General features: G+C 41.8%; 1 protein-coding gene across 1 annotated transcript in view; it reads left to right on the forward strand.

Annotated features, from left to right (window-relative positions):
- The window catches only part of LOC126210285 (uncharacterized), a 278066-nt gene that overhangs the window by 220814 nt on the left and 45005 nt on the right, over window positions 1-12247 (forward strand). Inside the window, exons 8-9 of the mRNA XM_049939481.1 lie at window positions 3901-4014; window positions 8995-9079. Coding sequence (XP_049795438.1) covers window positions 3901-4014; window positions 8995-9079 — 199 coding nt within the window. The remainder of the gene's footprint in view (window positions 1-3900; window positions 4015-8994; window positions 9080-12247) is intronic.

Below are 12247 nucleotides of genomic sequence, written 5' to 3' on the forward strand. Positions count from 1 at the left end.
AAAGTACTCGAAGCATAGACTAAGAATGGAGATATCTAATATATTTTTCGAAACTTTTACTAACATTTGAAATAATCAGTAAATGGCAATGCTGTAAGACCCTGAGATGGCATTGAAGTGCTTTCTTTCGTTATGGCTACTGTAGTTAATGAAGGATACTTTTTTGTTGGGGGGGGGGGGGGGGGGCGAAGGGCAGAACCATATGCAAACCATGTGGTGCAATAACATCCGTCGACCTGGAACATTGCCCATACTGAGCGGTTTTTAGGCTATCCACGCTTCTTATTGTGTGCTGTTGCCCTGTATAGGCCACAGAAAATACGATATGTGAACAGCTCAAATACTGCTAGAAACGCAACAGTGTTTCTACAGTTCACAGACAAATAGCTCACATGTATTTCATTCCCTTATCTTAACTGACATCTGTGGCAATAGAAATGGCATATGGCCACAAAGTTAAATGCCCCAAATCGTGAAAACAGCAGGCTTTGTAGCAGAAAGAAAGTGAATGACAAGTTATTATAACTGTAAATTTCCAACTATCTTCACTTTAGGATTGAAATAAGCTGCTGGAAACACGTGTATGCACTTTGTAAAATGGTAGACGCCTTCATGGGGCAATTTACTATCTCAAGATTACCTAATTAACATAAATGTTCACATTACTGGTTTCAGCAACCTATCGCCATATTTTGGTATGATAATAATTATTCCATCAGCAGTTTTGTCATGTATAAGCACTCCGTCATCAAACCACAAGTGGCCTATCGGGACCATCCGACCGCCGTGTCATCCTCAGTTGAGGATGCAGATAGGAGGGGGGCGTCTGGTCAACACACCGCTCTCCAGGTCGTTATGATGGTTTTCTGTGACTGGAGCCGCTACTATTCGGTCAAGTAGCTCCCCAATTGGCATCACGAGGCTGAGTGCACCCCGAAAAATGGCAACAGTGCATGGCGGCCTGGATGGTCACCCATCCAAGTGCCGGCCACGCCCGACAGCGCTTAACTTCGGCGATCTCACGGGAATCGGTGTATCCACTGCGGCAAGGCCGTTGCCCTGTCATGTATAAGGGGCGATCAAAATGTTTCCTTTCAAATGCTGTGTAGTCCAGAATCTGTATGCCAATCAGGCAACATCGCCATGAGCATTCAGGCAGCCATCCCACCGATGCATTAGGTTGAAGATAACCGTTTGGTAAGACGCTGTGCCCAGCTACGTGAAAAAGTCAGCAACTGCCTGCTGCAAATCCCCGTCCAGCAGGCCTTTTATAAGGGACCGAAGTCATGATAATAGCGTAGGGAGAGATCAGGACTATAGGGCGGGTGCTCGAGTGTCCCCCACTTGAGGTGGCGTAACTCATGCATTACGACATTTGCTGTATGGTGACGTATATTGTCACGAAGCAGTGGGACCCCTAGATGCACTATTCCACGACGTTGGTTTTCGACAGACATGCTGCCCCATACACGTTCTTCGTTCTGCGATGGATGCCTACGAGTGTTCGACCCTCAGCAGTCAAGAAAAGAATAACAGCACTTTGGTTCTGTTTGGATGCTTGTGGTAATAGCGTCAGCGTGGTTCACGTTTCCGCTTTACTGCATGTACATTTGGAAAGACACGAATACCATATTAATCGCTTCCCTACATGTCGGTGCTCATATACCCGCATCAGAGACGGTCTGTGTTGCATATTTTTCTTCTTTTAGCGTTCAACCCTGAGGTTCGTTTGCAGCAGAGCGCCATTCCTTTCTTCTGTCTGCCTTCCTCTTCATTTCCACTTACGTGTTACATCCAACGTCATCCATGATCTGTTGCATGTATGAAGTCCTTGGTCACCCCCGCCGATTCCTTCCCTCAATAGCTCCTTCTGCTATTGTTCCAATGATGTTGTGTCGTAGGATGTTCCCTACAAGTTTGTCTCTCCTTGTTTGGATGTGCCTCCACGGAGATCTGGTTTCCTGTACTCTTCTAAGCACCTCTTCATTTGTTACTTTGTCTCTCCAGCTGATCTTCATCATCCTTCTATAGCACCACATCTCAAGGGCCTCTAGCCACTTCTCTCTTCTCTTCCAAGTATCCAAATTTCACATCCATATAGGGCCACACTCCAAACGAAACCCTTCATGATACGTTTCCTTATTTTCAGACTGATGTTGTTGCTGGTGAGTAAGTTCCTGCTCCGATTAAATGCAATTTTGGCCTTTTGTATTCTGCTCGCAATTTCTTTCCGGCTTCTACCATCCCTTGTGATTTTTCTTCCCAGGCAAGTAAATTTCTCTATCACTTCCAGCTCCTCTCTTCCAATTCTCATTCTCAGAGGTTCATATTCTGTTCCTGTACTGCATATCATCACTTTAGTCTTTTTCTTGTTTATTCTCATTCCATACTGATTGCATAGAATTTTTTCCATTGTTCTGAGGACTTCCTCTAGATCTTCTTTTGTCTCCGTGACTATAGCAATATCATCTGCATAACGTTGCATGTCTATCTCCTGCCCATTAATTTTGATCCCCACCTCAGTAATTACTCGAACTTGGTCTATAGCTTCCTGGATTTAAACACTGAATATAAGAGGAGAGAGAGCACATCCTTGTCTTACCCCTTTTGTAATATTTGCTTCTTGTTCTTGGTGACAGTTCCTAATCACTGCCACCTCATTCTTATAGAAACTGAGTATCACACGGATGTCTTTTCCTCAGCACTCTGAACATCTCTTGCCAGGTAACGTTATTAAAAGCCTTTTCCAAGTCTACAAAGGCAATATAAGTTGGTTTATTTTTCTGTAATTGCTTTTCGATAACGAGTCTCAGTGCCAGAATCGCCTCTCTTGTTCCCCTTCTGAAACCAAACTGATCTTTACTCAGCATGTCCTCCACCTTCTCTTGAATTCTCTTCAGAACTATTTTCATGAAAATTTTTGATGCATGTGATATTCGGCTTAGAGTTCGGTACTGTTCGCATTTTATAGCTGTTGCCTTCTTTGGTGTTGGAACAATGATACATTTCTGGGAGTCTGTCGGTATCTCTCCTGTTTTATAGATGGACCTAATAAGTTTAAGCAGCGTCATTTTCATACTGTCACCAGCATTCTGTATTAGTTGCATATACGCCCCTGCATATACGCTGTACCAAGCCCCCTTTTTGATCACGTCTTATATGAACTCTCGGTATTTGTTACTCTTCATCACGAAAATAGTATAGAATGTGATCATAGTGTCACATTGTAAAAGAGACTGAACAGTCCAGAAATGTTAATATTCTTAATAACGAGGCGATCTTGTCACAGTAAATTATTTTATGAACTTTAACAACATGACATGCTTCCCTTTGTCAGTGTGTCAGGTCTTAAAAAGAAGGTAGATCATCATAAAGTCTTATACCTCAGTATTCCACTCGTTTCTTTGTCAAAGCTAGATTCACTAGAACGAAATGCACATTATTTTTTCTGTTAGTTGTGTGCTTACTCAGGGGTGGTAGCGAATTTGTACTCCCACACACCATAACTCTCATTCAGATAAGTACTAGTAATGGATCGATAGCACTAAGAAAGTTACACAGTCAGCTGTCCGCCTGTAGGTACTAAGCTTATGCTGTGTAATCAGTGTGGTCAATCGCATCTCATAACTATTCGCTCATTGATTGCCGGCTGAGGTGGCCGAGCGGTTCTAGGCGCTACAGTCTGGAACCGCGCGACCACTACGGTCGCAGGTTCGAATCCTGCCTCGGGCATGGATGTGTGTGACGTCCTTCGTTTAGTTAGGTTTAAGTAGTTCTAAGTTCTAGGGGACTGATGATCTCAGAAGTTAAGTCCCGTAGTGCTCAGAGCCATTTGCTCATTTATTCCTGAACGTGCCTCGAGCATGTGTATGAATTGTGACCGTCATTCTTTTGTTGCAGAACGGCTTCCCATTCAAAAAACGAAACCGTTTAGTAGAACTGCTAACTGTCACCGATTTTTGCTGTGGGTGCACCCTCAGGACTGGCTCCATCATCACCGCTGTCTTGTTTCTGGTGAGTACGTTACAAATTAAACCATGGTAGGGATTGCCGGTCCGTGTGGCCGAGAGGTTCTAGGCGCTCCAGTCTGGAACCGCCGACCGCTACGGTCGCAGGTTCGAATCCTGCCTCGGGCATGGATGTGTGTGATGTCCTTAGGTTAGTTAGGTTTAAGTAGTACTAAGTTCTAGGGGACTGATGACCTCAGATGTTAAGTCCCATACTCTAATCTATTCACATTACAAGCATATTACCTGCAATGCAGCATTGTGAATATGCTTAGATGTTGACGGTTGCATGAAACGAGGCCGGCCGCGGTGGCCGAGCGGTTCTAGGCGCTTCAGTCTGGAGCTGCGCGACCGCTACGGTCGCAGGTTCGAATCCTGCCTCGGGCATGGATGTGTGTGATGTCCTTAGGTTAGTTTAAATAGTTCTAAGTTCTAGGGAACTGATGACCTCAGAAGTTAAGTCCCATAGTGCTCAGAGCCATTTGGCAAACCTCGCCCAGAGGACTCACAACCAATCCGTAGCAGTTGACCAATAAATGTTATTATTCTGTCATATGGAGCCACCCATGGACCCACCCTCGCGATCCTCTTCCTCACGCCTAGTAAAGAACCCATGTTGGAATGTTGCAAATGGCAGAGGATACCTGCGCCTGTTAACAAGGTCCATTTAGACCGTTATCAGATGTGGCCATCTACACATTTCACTTCTCCATAATGCTACATTACAGATTTACACTTCAAGATTGTGATTTCTCTATTCCCTATCATTAAAGTGCTATTTCAGTAGAGGAAGGCTGTCTTTTTTGTTTTGGGCATCCTATCTAATCTTACATACTACATCAGACTACTCTGCAGGAATCAGCATGTTGTTGTTGTTGTGGTCTTCAGTCCTGAGACTGGTTTGATGCAGCTCTCCATGCTACTCTATCCTGTGCAAGCTTTTTCATCTCCCAGTACCTACTGCGACCTACATCATTCTGAATCTGCTTAGTGTATTCATCTCTTGGTCTTCCTCTACGATTTTTACCCTCCATGCTGCCCTCCAATGCTAAATTTGTGATCCCTTGATGCCTCAAAACATGTCCTACCAACCGATCCCTTCTTCTAGTCAAGTTGTGCCACAAACTTCTCTTCTCCCCAATCCTATTCAATACCTCCTCATTAGTTACGTGATCTACCCACCTTATCTTCAGCATTGTTCTGTAGCACCACATTTCGAAAGCTTCTATTCTCTTCTTGTCCAAACTAGTTATCGTCCATGTTTCACTTCCATACATGGCTACGCTCCATACAAATACTTTCAGAAACGACTTCCTGACACTTACATCTATACTCGATGTTAAAAATGTCTCTTCTTCAGAAACGATTTCCTTGCCATTGTCAGTCTACATTTTATATCCTCTCTACTTCGACCATCATCAGTTATTTTATTCCCAAAATAGCAAAACTCCTTTACTACTTTAAGTGTCTCATTTCCTAATCTAATTCCCTCAGCATCACCCGATTTAATTTGACTACATTCCATTATCCTCGTTTTGCTTTTGTTGATGTTCATCTTATATCCTCCTTTCAAGACACTGTCCATTCCGTTCAATTGCTCTTCCAAGTCCTTTGCTGTCTCTGACAGAATTACAATGTCATCGGCGAACCTCAAAGTTTTTATTTCTTCTCCATGAATTTTAATACCTACTCCGAATTTTTTTTGTTTCCTTTACTGCTTGCTCAATATACAGATTGAATAACATCGGGGAGAGGCTACAACCCTGTCTCACTCCTTTCCCAACCACTGCTTCCCTTTCATGCCCCTCGACTCTTATAACTGCCATCTGGTTTCTGTACAAATTGTAAATAGCCTTTCGCTCCCTGTATTTTACCCCTGCCACCTTCAGAATTTGAAAGAGAGTATTCCAATCAACATTGTCAAAAGCTTTCTCTAAGTCTACAAATGCTAGAAACGTAGGTTTGCCTTTCCTTAATCTTTCTTCTAAGATAAGTCGTAGGCTCAGTATTGCCTCAAGTGTTCCAACATTTCTACGGAATCCAAACTGATCTTCCCCGAGGTCGGCTTCTATCAGTTTTTCCATTCGTCTGTAAAGAATTCGCGTTAGTATTTTGCAGCTGTGACTTATTAAACTGATAGTTCGGTAATTTTCACATCTGTCATCACCTGCTTTCTTTGGGATTGGAATTATTATATTCTTCTTGAAGTCTGAGGGTATTTCGCCTGTCTCATACACCTTGCTCACCAGATGATAGAGTTTTGTCAGGACTGGCTCTCCCAAGGCTGTCAGTAGTTCTAATGGAATAGTAGTTCTAATGGAATCAGCATGGGTTTCGAAAAAGACGATCGCGTGAAACCCAGCTCGCGCTATTCGTCCACGTGACTCAGAGGGCCATAGACACGGGTTCCCAGGTAAATGCCGTGTTTCTTGACTTCTGCAAGGCGTTTGATACAGTTCCCCACAAAGTAAGAGCATATGGACTATTAGACCAATTGTGTGATTGGATTGAAGAGTTCCTAGATAACGGAACGCAGCATGTCATTCTCGATGGAGAGAAGTCTTCAGAAGTAAGAGTGATTTCAGGTGTGGCGCAGGGGAGTGTCGTAGGACCGTTGTTTTTCACAATATACATAAATGATCTTGTGGATGACATCGGAAGTTCACTGAGGCTTTTTGCGGATGATGCTGTGGTATATCGAGAGGTTGTAACAATGGAAAATTGTACTGAAATGCAGGAGGATCTGCAGCGAATTAACGCATGGTGCAGAGAATCGCAATTGAATCTCAACGTAGACAATTGTAATGGGCTGCGAATACATAGAAAGAAAGATCCCTTATCATTTAACTACAATACAGCAGGTCAGCAACTGGAAGCAGTTAATTCCATAAATTATCTGGGAGTACGCATTAGGAATGATTTAAAATGGAATGATCATATAAAGTTGATTGTCGGTAAAGCAGATGCCAGACTGAGATTCATTGGAAGAATCCTAAGGAAATGCAATTCGAAAACAAAGGAAGTAGGTTACAGTACGCTTGTTCGCCCACTGCTTGAATACTGCTCAGCTGCGTGGGATCCGTACCAGATAGGGTTGATAGAAGAGATAGAGAAGATCCAACGGAGAAGAGCGCGCTTCGTTACAGGATCATTTAGTAATCGCAAAAGCGTTCCGGAGATGATAGATAAACTCCAGTGGAAGACTCTACAGGAGAGACGCTCAGTAGCTCGGTACGGGCTTTTGGTGAAGTTTCGAGGAAATATCTTCACCGAGGAGTCAAGCGGTATATTGCTCCCTCCTACGTATATCTCGCGAAGAAACCATGAGGATAAAATCAGAGAGATTAAGCCCACACAGAGGCATACCGACAATCCTTCTTTCCACGATCAATACGAGACTGGAATAGAAGGCAGAACCGATAGAGGTACTCAAGTTACCCTCCGCCACACACCGTCTGTTGGCTTGCGGAGTATGGATGTACGTGTCGATGTAGTTGTAGAGACACCTATCAAGCATCTTGCAACACTTTGTGTTAAGAAAGGCACTACTCCATATCCCTCTCTTCACCATTGTCTTTGTTTTATTTGCCCTTAAGTTACATTCAGTGTTAAGTGTTGCCGTACATCCTTATCCACAGTCCTACAATGTCCTTCATACATACACTGCCAACTGCAGTTCCTCTTGCACATCAAATGTTTGTCCTATGGCAACAAGTTACAGCTGTACGGGAAGTGCACATTCATTTCAAGGCTGTCAAAGTATTTTATTTATTTTGCACTGTTTCATTATTTTTTGGAGAAAGTTTGGTGTAGGGGGTAAATGCTCTTTGTGCCTACCTGTGCTCCATATGGCGACGGAACATCCCTGACAGCTGGAAGCCATGTTACCAGTTTTCAGGCACCACCACTGTTGCCATTGTTGCTGTCAACTGCAGCAGCACTGAGAGATTGCCATAGAATCGAGTTCCATGATTCGTTGTGGAAGGTGCATGAAGGAACTGTGCCAAACCTACTTTAACTGTCATCTGTTTCTCTCGCCATAGATACTGTGACTTCCACATCTTGCAACTAATTCAGCTAGAAATTTAACACTGCCAAATACATTATAGAAATATGAAATACATCATCGTCGAAATAAAGGGAAACAGTGGTCCAGGGAATGTTGATTTTAATTCTATTTAACGCCATTGCTTGGCAGCAGATACACATCACTTGATTATCGATATTGGTGTGTTATTATGCGCAGATGTGCAGTGCAATGTCAACAGTCACACTAGTAGACTGTTTATGTATGAAGTGTCAAAATACTGGATGTTATTTCTGAACATGATGTATGTTTTCCTCATTTGATCTTAATTTATATCGCCCTGCTGGTGCAATCGTTTTATTCTGTGGACTTAAAGCTCTAAATCAATAAATATTTCGTTGCTCAGGGGCTTTTAGTTACTAGGCTATGGATCATTTTCATCTCTGTCCATTAAAACATTCAACAGCATACAGGCTGGTATCTCAAGTATCTGGATGTCGACTCGTGTACTTACCCATAATTTCTAGTTGGGAATATTGGCATTCTGCTCTCCATAGACTGGCTTGAAAATTGTCTAGTTTTGCTGAATATTGTAGTTCAATAAAGTATACAAAGTGTTAGCTACTTAAATCGCACTGGTTGTTGAGTACCATGGTTTGTCAAATACCTCAAGAAGACTGGAAATCATATTGTTGGCCATTTGCATGTCTATCCATTCTATCTCTTTTGACATTCATGTCACGCGCAAAGTGCTGATGCCGGAGGTAAGTGTATGTCCACTACACTTTCGTAGAGGATTTTAACTGTTTTGCATGAAACAAATAATGTACTAAACAACAGGATCATGAGTACTAAGAAGCCAGCCAGAGTATTTTAATAAAATCTGTCATTACAATATATCAAGCGCAACCTAACAGCAGTTGAGTGCAAATGTACTTTCTTCTTTTTTTTTAAATGCAGGTTTGGAGCCTTGCGCTGATAGCGTCTGCATCATATGCTTTGTTCATGCTGGGCAACACTTATTCCGTATATACGACTTGTGCAGGTAATAATGTGCACTTAATATTTGCATGCTACGAAAAATCAGTCTTATTCCAAGCAAAATGGAACCTAGTCAATGTGTAGTTTACGTAATAGCCTAACTTTATCAAGTTCATGAAAACTTAAATATAAGAAACATTATTTCTTTTAAGAGTTTTTTTTTTAATTTATGGGTGTGTGGTCTTAGCTGCCTTGTCGGCTGACGCTGCATAGGGTGCAGTGAAGACTGCACAACTTTTATTAAAGTTCAACACCACTCACAAATATAAGGTCCTGAGGTGGCACAGTCAGAACACATCTCGTCCCATCATTGCTGAGACTGTCCACACTGCACCGAATAACCTGCAAGGCTCTCTCCACAGCCAGCCTGAAAGGTTTCTTCTACTTCTTCTTACCTTTGTTTCTTCAGGTCGCGGTTGCTGTATTGTTTCGATTTAATACAGTTTGATGTCTTCTTCTCTTCTATTTAAAGCTTCCTTCACTGATTTTTCCCCTTCAATTTCTTTTCATTTCTTTCTTTTCTCGAATTTATTTTTCCCTCTTCCTCTTCTAGTGTAATTTTAAATCGCAAGCTTAGTTCTATTTGACTTTTGTGCACTGACTTTCTTTGTTTTTCAAGAAAATGAGAGATTTTTTGTTTCTTACGTTGTCTTTGCACTTAGTAGCAATACCTGAACAAACAGTATTCGTTTCCTGGTTTTGGATCGCTTTGAATTTTTTACTGCTACTATCTACGAAATTACCTTGTTTCTCTTTCTTTATTGATTTATTATTCAGCATAACCAGAAAGGGCCATAAGGCCCCCTCTTACATCTCACAAGAAACAATACATACCAAAAACTACTACACAGCGATTACAGAAGCAACAGTCTGCATTAATAGTAACAATAATCTTAATGCTGCTGCTAGGTGTGTTAACATGAGGCTTGAGAAGGCACTGATGGCAGAGGGCATGGCTCGTATTGCGGTGGTGCCAGTTGAGTCTATCAATACATCTGGTTTCATTAAGCATGGCCTGCACCTAATTAGATACGGGAAGCGGAGGTTGGCAGGGCTTATAGGTGATGGTGTAGTGGGTGGTAGTGGGATCACTCATGGGAAATTTTCTGTAGTTCGTGTTAGAGCTGCATCGTTTTGAGATTGGAATCAGCTGATAGGCATCCCTGCTTAAAAGAAGTCTCTTTAAGAAAGTAAGCACCTTCAAAGAAGGTCAGGTATCCAAGTAATGAAGGATTTTGCATGTTTCATCGTATAAGAAGTATCAGATATAACTGATTATACGTGCTGACTCTGACGTTCTTGGTATATCAGAGCACCACTTAAATAATGTGACAATTCAGAGGCTTCCTTTACCAGGATACAGACTACCTGGTTGTTTTTCAAGGAGTTCTTTGTGGAACGGAGGAGTGGCCATGTAAGAAAGAACATCGATCTGAGTCCGTAGATGTGTCAAAGCACTGCACTGAACCGGAATCCGAATGTTGTTCAGGAGCAGTTGAATATAGTAAAACATAACTTCTAACTGTTGTCATTCATGGATCCCCTAACCCTGACTTTAGAGCATTTCTGCTCAGGGTAGAGAGGTTCGTGGTTCACTTTATAGGAAATAACAAAGGTTACATGCATGTATTAACGTTGTATGTGACTAGGCAAGGTAAAGGATGGTGGAAGAGCTCCTAAATTCATATGATTTGCTGCAGACTATTTTTTCCAGGGAAGTTGCAGGGGAACAGTAGCACAACAATACACAACATTTTTATTCATTCTTGATTGATTGATGGGCATTTCTGTTACTAAAAGGGTGAATGACCTTTAGACCATGATGCACAATTTTTAGCACTAAAAAGTTTTTGTACTCAAACAAATATTATCTATGATTACAAACTATGTAGAAAAGCTAATCCAATGACAATAACGAGTTTTTTGAAACGCATTGAGGAACAAGAGTGGCTGATGTTTTCAGTGTTGATAATATAGATGACAAATATAATGCTTTCCATAACATATTTCTCATGCTTTTTAAATATTCTTTCCATTAGAACGTTCAAGATGTGGTACTAGCAGTAAAAGACAGCCTGGGTGGCTGACTAGTGGAATAAGGATATCATGTAGGGCAAAGCAGGAATTACAATATATCAAGATGTTAGAAGTAGTGACGATCAAGCTACGGTAGCCCACTTCGGACATTACTGTAAGATTTAAAAATGTTATTACGAAGACAAAGAGTATCTAATACACAAATAGAATGGCTAATTCCCAGGACAAAATTGAAACCACATGATCAGTCATTAAGGAAGTATCTGGTCAGCAGCCCAAGACCGAGGATATGTACTTCAACTTCTCTACCTTACCATCTCAAAAAACGTATCGACATGTCCACAGAATCGTCTCATTATACTCTTTAACACGATGCTTCGATCTTTACTGTAGCTACAATATTTTGCATTGCATATGTCCATACGTTTACATACAATCTTTCCCTTTGTGTGTGCTAGTGGGAAGATGCAAGGGACGTCCAGAGAGTGTTCTAACCTGATAGTACCACATGCCTCGGCAGGCTGCTTTATATGCCGCTGTGCCTACAAACCACCCCATCAGAGGCGCACTCGCCTGACCACCACACCCCAGAATACACAAACAAAACATACCATCCAACAAGAATCAATAACACTACTACTCAGATAGAACTGTAGATTAAAACTGAAGAAACAGCAAAAAGGTGGGAATTTAAGGAGATGGGACCTGGATAAACTGACTAAACCAGAGGTTGTAAAGAGTTTCAGGGAGAGCATAAGGGAACAATTGACAGGAATGGGGGAAAGAAATACAGTAGAGGAAGAATGGGTAGCTCTGAAGGATGAAGTAGTGGAGGCAGCAGAGGATCAAGTAGGTAAAGAGACGAGGGCTGGTACAAATCCTTGGGTAACAGAAGAAATATTGAATTTAATTGATGAAAGGAGAAAATATAAAAAATGCAGTAAATGAAGCAGGCAAAAAGGAATACAAACGTCTCAAAAATGAGATCGACAGGAAGTGCAAAATGGCTAAGTGGGGATGGCGAGACGACAAATGTAAAGATGTAGAGAATTATCTCACTAGGGGTAAGACAGATACTGCCTACAGGAAAATCAAAGAGACCTTTGGAGAAAAGAGAGCCACTTGTATGAATATC

This window comes from Schistocerca nitens, chromosome 10 (genome assembly GCF_023898315.1).
Source record: "Schistocerca nitens isolate TAMUIC-IGC-003100 chromosome 10, iqSchNite1.1, whole genome shotgun sequence".
NCBI classification, from domain to species: domain Eukaryota; kingdom Metazoa; phylum Arthropoda; class Insecta; order Orthoptera; family Acrididae; genus Schistocerca; species Schistocerca nitens.